This window comes from Crotalus tigris, unplaced genomic scaffold (genome assembly GCF_016545835.1).
Source record: "Crotalus tigris isolate CLP2741 ecotype Arizona unplaced genomic scaffold, ASM1654583v1 scf7180000020751.392760, whole genome shotgun sequence".
NCBI classification, from domain to species: domain Eukaryota; kingdom Metazoa; phylum Chordata; class Lepidosauria; order Squamata; family Viperidae; genus Crotalus; species Crotalus tigris.
The window spans coordinates 15,912-34,028 of NW_024098165.1; the positions used below are offsets into that span (position 1 = coordinate 15,912).

The following is an 18,117-nucleotide window of genomic DNA, read 5'->3' on the forward strand; positions in this document are numbered from 1 at the left end:
ATTTTGTTATCTTTACTTTTTCTTTTACTGATAGGATTATGCCATAACATTTATTTTTGTAATTTGCCTTATATTTTTGTTGCAGAAAAGAAAAGAAGATGTTCAAAGTAAACAAATCAATAATATTTCCACATGTACCGTAAATGCCGGTGTATAAGACGACTTCCGCGAGCGCTGAAATTGGCGCCAAAGACGGGGGTCGTCTTATACGCCGAGTCGTCTTATACGCCGGAAATACTGGTAGTTTCCGGCGTATAAGACGACGTTCTAGGAATGCGGCCCGGCTATAAAGACGGGGGTCGTCTTATACGCCGGGTCGCCTAATACGCCGGCATATACGGTACATTTGCAAGTAACTGGAAGCGCTGAACCAAAATTGGCTGATCTCAAAATATGGTTGGACCTGATAAGTGCTTGGATGGGATACTACCAGGATATCTATGTCTGGGAAATCAAAGCAGTATTCTACAAGAATACTAACCTAATCATCTGAATCATTTGCCAAGAAAGCAACACGGAGGTGGTCTTTGTGTTGTCACCGAAAGCTCAGTTTGGCTTAAGGGAGATTTTATTACCACTTTTACGACCAACTTCTCTTTGAGCGAACAGCAATCAGTACCCTCATAGGCTCTAGTTCCCATGAAAGACAAAAACTATTCAGAGGCCACAAAAATGAATTTGATATGAAAGATACGTACAGTGAAGACATCGTCATCTCCAACTTCAGTTTCATTATGGATCGTGGAAGATGATGTTGTAGAACCTGCAAAGACATTTTAAAATGTGTGTTGTTCCTTTAGATAAAACATTATATTCCAACCATACCCTATTAAGAAAAATGTAGTGGAGGACAAATATTTCTTTTGGGCACAGTCATCTCTCTCATAAACCACCTGTTAAGCCCACATTTCTAAAGTCAAACAAGCCAGAGTGTTGTGCTGGAATGAAGAAGAGCGCCTGGACTCATGATTAAAAACCAGGTCAATATTTTTTAGGACAAAACCATTTTTTCCCGTTTTCACAAAAGCAATTCTATCTGGAATTTTGTTTTTGTGAATTCCTGATCAAGTCTTTTAGAATGGTACAAAAAATTAGGTGAATTAGGACTTGGGATTTCCTCTTGCCACTCTCCAACTATGTAAAGAATTTAAAAACCCAAGATACAAATTAGTTGGCAAAATAATAATAAATAATTACAACTTAACATCAATCTTAAAGTCTATTCAAGATAACAGCAAATATGGAAAACAAAAAGAAAGATCCACAGTATGAGAAATATAGGACACTTGCTCACTTTGGATTAACCTTACAGTTCCTTCTAACATTCCTAGATAGTACAGAGGACTGGCTGAATGATGGGATCACATTCTCTGAAAGCCAATATAGAAGATTAAGACTCTGATTTAAGTAATGTAGCAGGGCTTCAGTTTAAGACATGCAACGTTCTATCTTCAAAGTTGGTACCAAAAACAAAGAAATGGGGGGGGGGGGAGGGAGAATAGAGAAGACAGCCATTTTGCTACACACATTAAAGTGGTAGGATATTGTATAGTACCTTCTGTGAGATCTTCAATGGCTTTTCTCACCCCTCTGTCAAATGCTCGTGCATCAGCAGGGCTTAGAAAAGTGAGTCCAAATTTTCGGTTGTCAACTTTCCAGTGGTGAAATATAGGATTTGCCTTAGTGTAGATCAAGTCTTTTTTCACATAGCATTCCAGCACCACCTGGGGTGAAAATGCAAAGATGTGCAATGATGATATTTACAGGCAAAGGACACAAGTTTGTTAGCGTATTTACTACTTCCTCTTGCACGCATAAAAAAATTAAGACTGCTTATTTTGCGGTTGTTTAGTATGACTCTCCTTTCAACACAAGAAATCAGGAAAATTAAATGAGAGAGGACAACATGCTTGAAACATTTCCTGCTTGGCTGATAGAGGAACACAAACCTTTATATTACACACCATATTTCATATCTCTGTAAAGCCAAGTTTAACTTCTTTAGGAACTTATTCTCAACATGTGTTTGGGTATAAGTATTATATCATTTCAGCATTCATGACTTTACTCCTTTTCATGCAAAATGAAATCCGATCCATACAGTTAGTACCACAGAGTCATTGCTGCTCCATTTTATAATGAAAACTCCTTACTCTCACAATACATTGACAGACTCAGTTTCAACTGGGAAATTACCTTAAACCAAGCCAAATCCAAAAATGCTAGGGAATTCCTGGAAGCCTGGCATTTAGACAAATAAGCCATCAATGGATACATAGAGACAAATCACATTTACATATGGTTCAAAAGAGACAATAAAAAAGCTAAAAAGGAAACAAAAAACTAGAACACTTCCTGGCCAGTAGCTTACACCCAGATAAGCAGGGATTAACACAAGACACACAATCAAGCAGAAAACAATACCCTAATCAAGGAACTACCAAGGAGAAAACTATACTCCCACCAACACTGGCAATGCAAGCTACTATATATAAACAGGAAGCAAATCCCACACTCACTAGGACTGATGATGTTGTGTCTGCAAGCAAACAACTAAGCTCAGAGAATATCAAGGATTCCATAGTTCAACCCTGAGGTACAAAATATTCTTTTCTTTTGGGCAATTAGTACCACACTGATCACTCACATCTCAGAGCCAACCATGTAATCATTATTCTTTTTCTCTTCCTCTGCTACAGTTTTGTCTAATTTAATATCCTCCGGACATATTGGACTACAGCTATCATAAAACATTGGTAGAAGCCCAACAGGCATGCTAATTAGAAGATACTAGAGTTTAATTTATTACAGTGTTTTCAAATTGCTTTGACTCTAAACCAGTATCTTATGACTGAATCAGTGAAGCCCAGCTCATTCAAAAACATCTGTATGACCAAACCATAATAACTGATTCATCATCTCCTTTGTATTTATTTTAACAGTACCTTCATTTATCAGTGGTTTAACCACTCACAGTAGAACAACTGCATTTTTAACAGCTTCCAAAACATTAAGATTTGTGGGGTTGTAGAAACTACCCACTAACAATTTTGCTATTTTCCCTATTGAACCGGAAATAGCTAAAATCTATATATTGCGTTACTGGTTAAGACTTGGATAGTGAGACCTGCATTATAACTAATACTGAACATAACAACCCTGTAAGCTAGGTTAAGTTATTCATTTATGATTGAGTTGTAAATTAAGTTATTCATTATAAAGGTTTAAAGGTTTTCTATGTCCATGCATTGCCTGAGAGACGTTTCCATCATCATGTGGCCAGCATGAAAATACAGAACACAGTGACCTTTCTCACCAAAGTGGTACCTATTTATCAACTTGGATTTACATGCTTCTGAACTGTTAGGCTGGCAGAAGCTGGAATAAGTAACAATAGGTCACCCCATCATGCAATGCTTGGGTCTTGAACCTGGGCTGTCAACTTTCCTTGTGACAAGCTCAGAGTCTTAAACGTTGAGCCATTGCACCACCCTTATTCATTATGATTGCCACCAAATCATCATGAGGTCATGATGGGCAAATGCAATTCAGAACTCTGGAAAAAGGGTAAGCAACTTGGTTGATATGCACCCTTCTTTCTGTTGACAGGATGTGTGTGTATGTGTGTATATATATATATATATATATATATATCTATAATATATAATATATATATATATATATATATATATATATAGACACCACACACACACACACACACACACACTTACAGAAGCTGCAAAAAGCCATGGCCATACTTTCAGTGACAAACCTGAGGAATTTGGGGTGTAGAGTAAAGGCAAAAGCATACTAAGGTCACCTAGAACCTCAAGCAGATCCCACATCTGATGGGGCCATTTCATTTTTGAAGGGCCATACAGAAAGATAGTTTGATTTGAGGAAACAAACTTCTTTAAAGAAGGGGAAGAGGTAGAAAGATTTAATGAGGAGCATTAAAGCAACCAAAGCAACTCAATTAGGAGTGAAAATGTTCAGTAGCCACAGAGTATTTACAGTGGGGAAAATGAAGGAATGGAATGATTTTCTTTATAAATGAGACTGTCTGCTAAGCAGCATTAACTTACCTTATTAAAAGTATCTAAAATATATAAACTATTTCTAGTTCATACTCTGCTTTTGCCAACAGTAATTCAACCCACAATAACTTGTTTTATTCTTTATCAATTCTTCTTGCCTTAGAAATACTGTCTCCCCTTTCTTTTATTTTCTGGCTAGGATCACATTTCACTTCCAATGGAGAGGAATATTGCTGAGAAAGGCACAGTTGACTAGGACTCTGAAGACTTCATGCTGCAACATTTTATTGCAGGCCTCATTTGTTATGTCCAAGATCTAAAGGTGCAACAAAACGTGTATCTGTTATCTCTTTAGTTTGTTACCCCATCTTTGGATTAGACTAGAATTTGTGGACAGGGTCACCTTCTGATTAAAAGTGGGCAAGAACACCCAAAAGCAGGAAGCTGTGGTCACAGCAAAGTCACAGCAAAAAGCTACGTTTAAATCATCCTGGCATTTTTGCTCTACTGGACTCTTATCTCAAATGAAATGGTATGAATAATTCAGTCCCATTTCAAAAGCTGGAATTACCTCATACAATTAGGTATGGCTTGGTTAGGTTTTTTTTAAATATTTCTAATCTGTTTAGCAAATTTTGGAAAAAAAAAGTGTTGTTTTCCATTCTCATTCTCTTTAAACCTTTAAGGAGTTTAAACATTACTAGGCACCTTGCTCTTTGTGAAACCATACACTAACAATGCACTAAGAGAAGTTTTGTAGATGTATCACACATGAGCTTAGGAAATGTTAAGAAAGATGGGAGGGGGGCATTTTGGAAGAAAAGGGACCAAAGTCCATACCAGATCAATTTAATTTACCAGTTTGTCTTTTTGCCTTTCTCCATGGATGAGAAATCCATTTCTTCCATTAGCCTCTGTGCACTGGATCTTGCAGACACCAACCCTACTAAGGCCACCTCCTTCTTGGGGCAGCCATCCTCCACTGGAGTCATCTCGGGTCATAACCACAGCTTTGACACGCACAATATAGCTGTCACTGCAACAGACAAAAACAGGAGACGATTAAATCACAGAGTCCATTTCACAGTTTTCAGCATCTGATTATCTAAAGCTACAGAAAAACCATGGGGATGTAGACCTCAACTAAAAATGTGATCTGCCATCATAGCTAAAAAGTGATACAACAAAAAGATTCCAGGCATCATTCATGCTCAATCCAACTGAAGACCTCAAACTGCCTCAAGGAAAATCTTCATATTGAGAAGGTAGATCTTCCTTTGCACGTGAGCAACCTACATTCGACACCCAAAAAACTCAAGTAATTCCACACGCTAAGCGATGCGGATGATTTTTTAATGGGGATGGGGGAGGATGAATAGTTAACAATCTATGGAGTGAGATCAATGTTTATGGTTCATTTTGAAACAAAAAGATTCAATCTGGCCTTATGGGCTCTTGCCTATAAAAGCTGACCTCAGAACCAATGCATTATTAGACAATGCTACAGTGTGACTGCATGGAGCTATTGGTACTTGAAACAGGAAGGTCAGAACTGTAAATATATAATTTTTGGAGATGAGGGAGAGGAATGGTAGGATTGAAGGGCAAGTTGAAGAGTAAGGTGTCCAAGTACAATAGAACAGCATTACTGTAGAAACCCTAGGACTGAGAAAAGAGAAGGATCCTTTAATTTTGCTTTTATTTCCTCCTGTTTTGTCATTTTTCCGAATCCTACACAACTTATCACAAGCTTACCCAGAGGAATCTTTATTTCTATTTGTTACACATTCCAGCAGGAATGAAGTGCTGGCTATTTTCAATTCTCTTTTCTTAAAAGATCAAATCATGTAGCTTGTCTAAAGAAGCGCCATCTCTCTTCTCTTTCTCTCTTTTCAATTATTTTATGTAATATAATATAAAGTATTTTCCTTACAGAAAGAAAATATTCAACAAGATACTCACATAAGCTCACGATCGAATCCTTAATGAAGGACTGCATTAGAATAAATGCAACTGAAATTCACAGATGCAGCTTTCAATCTGGACTTTAGATTAGTAATAGAAACACTTTGTACTTTGTGGAGGTTTGTATGATACAATGTGATTTCGACTACAGCTAATTCTCGACTTACAATAGTTTATTGACCATTCAATTACAATGACACTGAAAAAAGTGACTCATGACCAGTTTTCACACTTATGATCATGTGACATCTCCATAATCACATGGTCAAAATCAGACACTTGGCTATTGATTTATATTTATGACTGGTTGCAGTGTCCTAGGATCATGTGATCCCCTTTTGCAAACTTCTGACAAGCAAAGTTGGTAGGGAAGCCAAATTCACTTAACAAGTTTGGCAAGAAAAGTCATAAAATGGAGCAAACTCACTTAATAAATGTTTCACTTAGCCACAGAAATTTTGGGTTCAATTGTGGTCATAAATTGAGGACTACCTTAAAGCTCTCTCTTCAAGGAAATTTTAAAATTCAATATATCATGAAAAATTAAGCAATCTCTCTTTTTGGATGTGCTTTCTCTCTCTCTCTCTCTCTCTCTCTCTCTCTCTCTCTCTCTCTCTCTCTCTCTCTCACACACACACACACACACACACACACACACACACACACACACAGGGGAGGAGGGGGGAAGGAGAGAGAGAGAAACATGCCTGGTAAAGTATGACTCATTTATTGTTTTTCTACCACAAGCTTGGTGAACAAAAGCAAATGGAAATAAACCAATAGTTCTTATTACTCTGTCCGTCCATCTACCCATTCAGGGTATGTCTGCCAGTAATAAGGATGCCAGCCCAGTACTCTATTGAAAAAGTAGACCCTACCAACCTTTTAAGATATTTACTTCCCACATAGATATTTATATGTCCAAGACTATAAATAACTTCTATAAACAACTTCCCTAGCCCGGAAGTTCTAAACTCATGCTATTTTGAGGGCAGTGTTTCATCTGTACATCTTGTATTAATTGACTAATAAAATTCAACTGATGCCTGTGATGGTGGAAGCTTTAGGAAAATGCATATCTCCAAACTACTAAGCTAATTGGTAACTACCTAGTCCTGTCTACCACTCTTTTCATAGTCTGTTTTCTGTCCAGAACAAGAGTCATCATTTTATTTAAGGGCAAAGAGGTATCCCTAGATTAACCAGAATGAAAAGACGGAATAAAATCTCCCACACATATATTTTTAAAATGGAAGTATTTTCTTTATTACGTGGGGTGTAGCTGGATACTATATTATATGCTATATATCCATGCTACTGATAGCATGGACTTCCACGCCAACATCCTTCAAGTCTTCAGTACAATATTTATGAAAAGAATCTGGTTCAAAGACAACTTTAATAAATACTAGATAACTGCTTATCAAGTAAACAGAAAATACAGTAAATGGCTCTAACATTTGATTTTCAACATCAAACATAATATTTGCATCAGAGGTTAACTGACTAAATAGGACTGATATCAGTGCCATTTGTATCTCTATTCATGTATACCTGTAATTAATGAAAAAAAAGATTCATAATGAATTTGGATGATGGAAGAATGTTTACAAAGAATAGGACAAAGTGGAAAAAATAAGACAGAAGTGCTAGTCATAAAATTGTGGGTAGTATGTAAGGAAAGAATGTTTGCCAAATGGAACAACATAGATGCATAGAAAGAGTACTTCTGCTTGTTTGGTTACATGGAAATATATGGATACTGGGTATGTCAGGAAAAACAAAAACAATGTGAATGCTGTGGGAATGTACTTATGCAGTACATATACTTATATGTGCGATAAGAAAAGTATAATAGGATCAAGAATAAATAGGTGTCACGTGAATGTGGATTGAATACAAAATCAGTGACCAGTATGAAAGAAATATGGAGTATGGAGTAGTCATATAGAGAGAATGTATGAGGATTAAGGTGGCAAAAGAAATATATGAAAGAGGAATGAACAGATCAAGAAAAGGGGAAATTCATGGCAATTTATGAGATCCTAAAAGAGAGGTAAGAATTTAAAGATCAAAAGGCAGATGGACAGTAAAATATGGCAAGTAAATACTAATTGATTAGATTTCTTTTAATTTTTTTCTTATCTCCTATTTTTATTTTGCCTTGCTGGCTACTTTCTACTTTTCTCCTGAGGCTATACAAACATGTTGCTAACTCCCAAAAACAAAAAAACAAAACAAAACAAAAAACCCACCATCGTGAGTCCCTATGTTTGTATCTTCATTAAGAATGATGTATTACTCTATATAGGCTACATACCCTATAACAAATATATGGAAAGAAATCCATTTGTCTTCAGCTTGGATATTAGTTTTCTAAGAGATAAATTTCTTTCTGTACCAGGTATTGCACACAAAACAATATATCCATTTTATAATAAAAGTATTGATTTATACTACATTCAATGTTACTAGAAGACATTTAGCATTTTCAACTTGGTGCTCCGTCTAGTCCTGTTTTGATACCTCCCTCCAGCATGGCCATAGTAAGTTGAAATCTAACCCAACTTGAAGAAAATGGAGGTATTTTCAAGATTTGAATTGTATTTTCCCTTAATGATGATTATTGGTAGCATTTTTAGTATTCCAAAATAAGGTTTAGTTTCCAACTGATATCTTTTCATGAAACAATTAAAGAAGCATTTCTGTATTATTCACATTGATTCAAAATAAAACTACATTTCTCTTAATGCAAGATATTTTGGGCATATTAACTTTAAGTCTCTTTTTATATGCTTCTTGGTAAATTCAGCCTTTGCCAAGAAGCACAAATGCTACTATATAAAACATCCTTTTCTAAATATCTGAAGGTAAAATACTCTAGGCACAGTTATTGACTGTGAACCTATTTTGCTTACAAAGATTGAAAATGACAATATAGATTGAATATAATTATGCTTCCTTGCTGATGTGAAGGAACTAAGTCTTCATGAGTTTAACATTATTAATGGTACGTATATAGCACTGCTTAGATGCTTAAAGCATTTCTCATACATTATCCTTATGATAGCCATGTACAATAATCAGCAGTGTTCACAGCATATTGCAGCTGCGGGGCTTTGAGAATGTGCTAGCCCACAGGTTGGCAACCTGCAGCTCCGGAGCCGCATGCGGCTCTTTGAGCCTTCCCCTGCGGCTCCCAGCCTCCTCTGCCTTTGCAGAGAGAGACAGAGACAGAGAGAGGAATTGCGCTTCCCTGCTTCTCTCTCTCTCTCTCTCTCTGTGTGTGTTTGTGTGTGTGTGTGTGTGTGCTGCGTCTCTGCAGGAAGCAGGAAGGGCAGGAGAGAGCTAGCTAGCCCAGCTAGGCTGACTCAGGAATTCTGGGAGTTGAAGTCCATGAATCATAAAAGAGACCAGGTTGCCTACCCCTGATCTTGTTGGACAACAGCCTGAAGCTTGTCAGGTGAGCAGCAGATAGGAGAGGGGGGGGAGAAAGAGAGAGAGAGAGAGGGAGAGAGGGAGAGAGAGAGAGAGAGAGAGAGAGAGAGAGAGAGAGGGAGAGAGAGAGAGCGGGGGAAGAGGAGTGGCAGACCAAGGGCAGATAGAGAGGTAGAGAGAGAGAGAGAGAGAGAGAGACCCTTTTGACATCTAAAATGAAGATAACACTGTATATATCCTTTTTTTACCTGTGTGTGTGTGTGTGTGTGTGTGTATATATACATACATACATATATATACACACACACACATACATACACACAAACACCTATAATAAAGGTAAAAAAGGATATATGCAGTGTTATCTTCATTTTAGATATCAAAATGGTTTTGCGGCTCCCAGTGTTTTGTTTTTGGTGGGAAACGGGTCCAAGTAGCTCTTTAAGTGTTTTGGGTTGCCTACCCCTGTGCTAGCCTAAAGTTTTAGACATAGGTACATTGTTCAGTTTATGATAGGTCAGAGTCCTCTTGCAGAGATTCCCACGCACTTTTACTTTATTCTTTTCTCTTTCTTTCTTTTTCAGTGCACTTTTTCCTCTTCTTGTTTCTTTTCTTTCTCTAAGTTTAGCTTGTATTATTAATATGGCTGTCAGACCAAAGGCATTTATTTCAAAGGGAGATGAAAAGTTATTAATTTTACGCAGTTTTATGTTATTTTAATCTTTCCAAGTGACTGACAGGAAAGAACAATACAATGAATGCAATAATAGTCAACACCATCTTCAAAACTATAGCTTGTAACTTCTCTATGTATTATAGATCCATCCATCCTCAAAAGATGTGGATGTTTTGAAGAGCAAAAAATAGGAAAAAAAATCTGCCAAGCTGCAACTTGCAGGAAGTTGATATCATGGGGTAGTACAGGGTGTCAAACTGCCGGCCCATGGGCCGGATGCATCATGCCAAAACCACACCCACCCCATTGCCGGCAATGGAAAAGAAGTCTCAATATGTTGCGACACGTCACGTGACGTTGTAAGTTTGACACCCCTGGGATAGTAAGATAAGGAGGATCATATCTTCTCCACCTCCGCTGAAGAGACCCATTTATAGTAATGGTAGTATACTGACCTAACCTATAGATTGAAATAAAGACAAAGGAAGAAAGATCCATGACCAGATGTACCATGGTTTAACATTATGGCTAAAGAATTGCAGTTACTTATAACTTAATATCTTCTAGATATGATTTCCCCTCCCCCCATTTTCCACAATCTTAGCTGGTATAAATGTTGCCAAATTAATTGGAAACTTATGGGAGGCAGAGCAGGTGCGCAGTTTTTATAATTATGACTTGTGTATTCCTAAGTATAATTATAATATTCTCTAGGAGACAATCAAAGGTTCATAATTTCTTCAGAAAATCACAATTAGCTTGATATACTATTAGCATGAAATAGCACTGAGGATATCTAAAACAATCAATTTATTGAGCTGTGCGTTTTGAAAACTTGAAAGAATATCCCTATTCAAGACTCTAGGGCAGGGGTGTCAAACTCGCAATGTTATGTGACGTGTCGTATCGTGACTTTTTTCCCATTGCCGGCAATGGGGTGGGCACAGTTTCGGTATGACGCATCCGGCCCGTGGGCTGGCAGTTTGATACCCCTGCTCTAGGGCATCATTCAATGTGCATCCTGTGTATTTGTAAAAAAAAAAAAAGAAGTCCTTTGTCATATTACATTATCCTTTTTTAAAAAAGAACTTCATAATAGGGACCCTAGACATAATAATTAAATGATACTGGAAAAGTTGCATTGCTTGAATATCTGAGAAATAGCTGCTCTTCCCTTTGTTAATCAGACCCTGTGACTGGATTATCAAACTTATGTCAGAATAAGGGCAACAACCCATTCAGTAGAGTTGAAATCTTGACAAGTGAAGCCGCTTTCCGATTTTCTCAGCTTGGATGCCCCAAATGCAATTGTCTAAAAAAACACAGTCCAATTATAAATATAAAAAGTCCTAATATTCTAATTAAAGAAATATTAATATACATAAGGATGTGACAAGGAAAAATCGGCAATGAAGCCAAAGGCGGATCTATCACCTTTAACAGATGAGAAGTGAGAGCAGTATAATGGGCTGTGAGAACAACCTTTAGATAGGAGATGAAAGAGCTGCAGCCTGAGACAATGATCTGATAAGAGGAAACCGAGTCCATCACCAGGAATGGGATGAAAAAGCATGTAAGAGAGAATTGATTCTCTCTTGTCCTCTGATCAGAGAGTGGGGAAGTGCTTTCAGACGGGCAATATTCTGTTACTCTAACCTCAGAATAAAGGTAGCATTAGTATTCTTGATTTTGTAGTCCAGACTATCTTGAAGGACTCACAAGCTGGAACTCTTGGATCTCCAAAAACTGGAAAAACAATGAGCAATTGAAAGATGGACAAGTCCTCCCCCGATAATATAATATTGTAATTCAGTCACATGGGCCGTTTAGAAATAAGGGAAAGTGCACTGGTTATGGGATCTGCAGTCAGCAAATGTAATGATGACTATCAGAACAGATGCTTGAAAGAGGAGACTAAATGGATCTTGAGAGTACCTGTAGTTTCTGTGAGAACACGCAACCAATTTCAATGAAATGATTATTTAAGGGACTTTCTGATCTCTCTGGGGAAATTTCCTGCACTTCTAAGTCTGACATCTTCTAAGCTAAACATTAAGAAAAGATCCAACAAGAAGACCAGAAATAGTGAACTGCCAATACGCTTATGAATAAGCATACGTTAAAACTCATTAGCAGGCATATTTTATCACCATTATGACTTTGAAATGGGCTATTAATAAGTTGATGGGTATGGGAGATATCTTTTGGAATTATTTCCAGAAAAATATATCACTAGATTTACCTCACCACCTTCCCGAAAGGGAGCTGAAATATAAATATATGAATAGGAAAGACTAATAATAATTTACTAATTGTGATGGCTTTAGACTCAGGAGCAAAATGTGTCTCAGCTGCAATGCTAGAGGAACTAAGCAAGAGACTGCTATTCATATCCTATTTTTTGGCTTCTGATGGGCAACTGGTTGACTACTGTGGGATGCTGGATGAGATAGGTCTTTAGTCTGAGTCAGCTTGACTCTTTTTAGGTCTTCTACTTGACTCAAAGTTTGGTAGCCAAGGCAACAATTACCCAGGCTGGTTCTCTTTAGACAGGTGTTTCTTTTCTTTTTTTATATTTTATTTTTAAAGAGATAGTATCAATACCGTATTTTCTGGCGTATAAGGCGACCCGGCGTATAAGACGACCCCCGACTTTGGCGCCAATTTCCATGCCTAGAAAATCATCTTATCTGCCGGAAACTACTGTAATTTCTGGTGTATAAGACGACTCGGCGTATAAGACGACCCCCGATTTCGGCGCCGTTTTCCACGCTTTAGAAAGTTGTCTTATATGCCAGAAAATACGGTAAATGGATTAGAATTACTGAAGCTACACAATTCAGACACAACCTAACATTAATAAAAGATAAGGCATAGCAAGGAAAGTTCTTTATGATATTAAAATGTTAATTTTTTTAGCTTAATGCCAAAATCTATAGTAGTAATCTATAAATGTTGAAAAAGAAAGAAAAAACCCACCCTAAAATATTATAGATTTTAATTTTTAATTTCTGATTTCTCCCTCCTTTTCAACCAATTTATAGTACCTATTGGCATAAACGTAAGAAACCATACTCGAAGTATTTTTATCTTGTTCCATAATAAATGATATATATGGATATCATTCTTGCTTAAAATTGGTTGAGACAGGTGTTCTGTCTTTAAACAAGTTGCTGTCTCTCCTGCATTCTGAAAAAAAAAAAAAAAAGGATGCTTGTGCTTTGCAAGCTCAGATTGGTCACAAGATTATATGGATTCGCAATATAAAGAGATGAAATCTGTCTTCGGTGACAAAATAGTGTTAAGATTCACAAATTGGATCGTTACTTTTCCATTTAAACAGCTTAGCTTGTGACCGTATATGCATTTTTCATGTAAAAAAGTAAAATATAACATTTTAAATTTCCTTTGAATTTGAAGCCAAATTTCTATCATCCTGACTTTTTAACATAACCTGATATATGATATTGTCCAAATGTGCTTGCATATGGATCTATGAATTTGTGAATCCACATAATCTTATATCATGCCTTGTGACCAATGTGAACTTGCAAAGCCCAAGCATCTTTATTCCCCTACAAAAGCATCAAATCTCTTTGGCACAGCAATGCACATTAAGAATGGAGTGCTCTTAATGACTTCACAATTTACAATGAAATAATCATCTGGCTCTGAAGCACCCATTCAGCAAAAGAACATTATAGTGTCAGAGGTCAAAGGCAGGCATTGTTAAATTGGAGCAGACAAAGGGGAAGGGTGGAATTCAATAATGAAGCAAATTAATGGCTGAAACTCCATTCAGAATCTGCACTAATTCCATTCAGCTTCACATTCTGGGTCTGCATTCACATGATGTGTTCATCAAAAGGAGCAAAACAGATTGATCCAATTATGTCTAAAGAAGACATTTAATTGGATAACTGGAAGGTGTATATATTTTTTAAAGCTTTAGACTTTTTGGAGTGGGGAGAAAGACCGATACTGTCTTGAAATACTGTCAAGCATTTCTCAACAATTCTATTTTCACTTAAGGGCATCACTTTATTTCAGAAATTAATATAACACATTACTCGGATTAAGGAGGTAATATTGTGAAGGGAATGACCTCAGTCTACTGGTGTTATATTTTTGGATATATTAATATTTATGGTATTCTCAGAATTACAGTAAATTTGCAAACTAGATAACATTTTAGAATACTTTGTTGTTTTACTACTTTTAAGCTATCATTTCTATTTTTTTGATTGTCAAATTGTATCAGAAATTTAGAAATGCTAGTGGTTGCCAAGGCTTTTACTCTAATAACCGCCAGGCATATTTGAAAAAATAAATCTAACAATTCTACAAAAATTGTGGGAAAAGACCACCAAATAATATTTTGTGGGACTCTGAAACACACCAACATGGGCAACTGAAAGATTAGTTTCTTGCTCAATGTAAATAAACTTTACACAATAAAACAAATGTACTCTTATCCATGTTATCCACTACTTACAACCACCAATTAACTATCTTTAAGGTTTTATACCAGGAGAAACACTTGCTAATGAGGACATATTTGGAATATTCAGTATCTTAAGATGGGCACAGATGTGAAATGACTGCCATGCAAGATTTGCCTCTCTGCAAAATGAACACCACAGCAGGTATGGTAGTTTCAAAACCACCATTTACAGAAGGCATACTCTCATCCCAAAGGCATTTCTGCCAATAAATATGTTAGAGACAATGTTTTGCTTTGCAGCATGTCTCTCACCTGTTTAGTTTCATTTTTAATTAAAGGAATATTTTTAAAATGAAAATTGGGAGAAGGAGTCTGGTGAGCACAATGGAAGGTATCTACTGGTATACTGCTGTTATGTATAATATATGTTGCCAACACATGGATAATTGCACTAATTGATCATAGTGGGGAGAGAAGTGGTTAATTTGCTTTTATAAGCAAACAGGATTCAAATCTACTCAGTGCGGTGGCGATTTGGAGACTAACATTCTTCAGATGCACTGGACTTTGACTCCCATTGCCCTAAACCAACAGAGGAAGGTTTCTCATATTCTACAGAGTTGATCTGGAAAATTGCAGCTAATAACCCAGGTGTTGCCATAAAGCAAACTGCTAAAGTTGGTTCTTGCTCTGACTTCATCATAAGAATTCCCTTCTTAAATGAAAGCAATACATTATTGAACATCAATTAAGCCAAGAGAGACAGCCTGGAAAACTTCCCCGAGATGTACTTTTTAAGAGACCATTCTCTGATGGTTGCTTAAAGCCATTAGTCAGGCTTTCTAGGAAATGAGTTCATAATTAGCCTCATGTCAGATAACACAAAAGCACTTCAGTCACAGCAGGTAACATGTGGAGAGCTTGTCAGTTTTTTTTAAAACATATTCTCATGTGGGCACTCACTCCATCATTGGAGGTTTTTAAGAAGAGGCTAGAGCAGGGGTGTAAAACTTGCAACGTCAAGTGATGTGTTGTGGCATATTGTGACTTTTTTGCCATTGCCGGCAATGGGGTGGGGATGGTTTTGCTATGATGCATCTGGCCCATGGGACAGCAGATTGATGCCCTTGGGCTAGAGAGTCACTTGTCTGAGATGGTAAAGGTTCTCCTGCTTGAGCAGGGGGCTGGACTAGAAGACCTCCAAAGTCCCTTCCAGCTCTACTCTATTCAATTCTACATTTATCTATAGGTAACAGAGCTTAATGGAAATCAGAATTTTCTGTTGTGTGAAATTGCACAGCACTATTCATATGTTTCTACAACTCTACATTCCTGGCAAACAGAAGCATATAAGATAACTGCTGTCAAATACAGTGGAACCTCCTTGGGATGATACGCTAGCTCTCTCACACTTGGCATTTTTATTTCAGCTATTTGAAGATTCTCCCAAAACTGTTCTGAAATTCCCAGCTAGTCTCTCTGAGGTGTAAGTAGGGATAACCTGATTTTTTCCCCAAGATCAGCCAAATTCTGCAAGGAAATTGTTTTAACCTTTGCAGATCTGAAAATGCCTGAATTCGTAGAGAATTTCTTTGCAGTCCTACATAATTTAAAATTGGCATCTGTAAATCTACAAACTATGGGGGACAAAATGGAGAAGAGGCAAGGATTCACAAGTCTTCATAGCCCCCCCCCCCGATATACCACAACAGTCAGTCTGGATTGTTCAGCCTTATTTAGATGGCTTTTGTTGGCAATGACTTGAGTTGTCAGTCCAACTTTAGTAGGCATTATTTTTAGATATATGTTATAACCAAGCTTGGGCCCCACCCAAGGGTGGGGACAAGCTAGAAACGAAATGTTCGACAGTCAAAATACAGGGTAGTTTCAAGTAATTAAGTGGAGAAGGCTGAAGTCAGTTTGTCTTAATTATGAGGATTCAAATTGTTTTGAATAAACTTGCCAAACACACACCTTCTTCCTTCTAGTAATTCTCCCTGATAACAGTGTCTTTCTCCTTATAGATATACAGTATGGGCAAATCAAATATTTCACGTTTTCTTTCAGTGGCAATTATTTGCTCATAGTTTGAACAGCAACTGTTCCTGCAGGAGATAGAAGAAGTAGAATCTCCTCTATTTGCTGAAATAGAGGCTTTGTTATGGAAGCCCGTTGGCATAGGAAGAAAGCCAGAATAAGACTAAAACGAGAAATTTAAAATTATATGTAATAGTTTAAAAAGGGTTTGAGAAATATGGACTGATTTAAGGATTAAGATTTAGAGTTGAAAATTTGTGATTATTAGAATATATATGTTAAAAAGAGTAAGAATGTATTTTCTTGAATAATATGTTTATTTGTATGAAAATTATTTCGTAATGGAATGAGAATAAGAATATGAAAGAGGCTTTTAGAAATTCAGATAGCTTTAACAACTAATTGTGTGTGTTAAGTTAGGTGTGTTCTTTTTTTTAGATATGATAATTATTTGAATGAGATTTAAATGCTATTTGAAGTAATAAGAGAGATCTGTGATAAAATCCATAGTTTATGAGATTATGAATTAGAATATATCTGGATTAGTATTTTAAAAGGGATACCCGAAGTGATAATACATTTATCTAAGGTTAAATTGGACTATGGTAATTGTAAATTAATAAAGCTCAAAACAGGATTAGGATTTATAGATATGCAATGTAGAAATGGATTGTGTTAAATAGGTTATATCATTTGAGGGAAATAGAGAGGGAACATTTAATGTATTTACTTGAGTTATTATATGATTTTGTTTTTGGATGATTGACCACCTAACCACCACGGTGTGTCTTGAGCATTCTGTTGTAAAAGTTTAAAAAAAACAATAAAATTTGTTATTAAAAAGAAGTAGAATCTTCTCAATGCACAATCCACTAGAACAGTGGTTCTCAACCTTTCTAATGCCGTGACCCCATAATACAGTTCCCCATGTTGTGGTGACCCCCAAGTGGGTGTGGCCACCAATAAGAGGGAGTAGGACAGCAAGGGAAAAGGGAAAAAATTGGCGGACAGCGTGGTTTGGCGACCCCCGTGAAATGGTCGTTCGACCCCAAATGGGGTCCCGACCCACAGATTGAGAACCACTGCACTAGAATATCTCCCACAAATGACTATACAGCCTCTGTTTGAAAACCTCCGACAAATTAGAAGTCATTAGTTTATGTGGCAACCTGCTCCATTGACTGACAGCTATATAGTCAAGAAATTCCTGCTGATATCTAGCCTGATCCTCTTTCCTTGTAGTTTTAACCCATTGGTTTTGGTTCTGCCCTCCTTATGGACTATTGTAACATGCTCTACAAGGGACTACCCTTGAAGAATATCCAGAAGCTGCAACTGGTGCAGGATCTGGTGGCTCAGGCAGTCTTGGATGTCCCCAAGGGTTGCTCATATAACACCTCTGCTATAAGGAAGGAAAGAAAACAGCACTATGATAACTGTACAGTCTTATGCATGAAATTTCTGAATTATGAAACTAGATGCTCAACTGTTGCCAAAGTCAACAATAAATTAACATCTGC

At 36.9% G+C, this 18,117-nt stretch overlaps 1 protein-coding gene across 1 annotated transcript in view; it reads right to left on the bottom strand.

Moving 5' to 3' along the window:
* Positions 1-368: 368 nt before the first annotated feature.
* The window catches only part of LOC120319471 (sprouty-related, EVH1 domain-containing protein 2-like), a 76,312-nt gene continuing 58,563 nt past the window's right edge, over positions 369-18,117 (bottom strand). The window contains exons 2-4 of the mRNA XM_039368360.1: positions 4,896-5,073; positions 1,556-1,724; positions 369-763 (exon numbers count right to left, since the gene is read on the bottom strand). Coding sequence (XP_039224294.1) covers positions 654-763; positions 1,556-1,724; positions 4,896-5,073 — 457 coding nt within the window. The 3' untranslated portion in view covers positions 369-653. The remainder of the gene's footprint in view (positions 764-1,555; positions 1,725-4,895; positions 5,074-18,117) is intronic.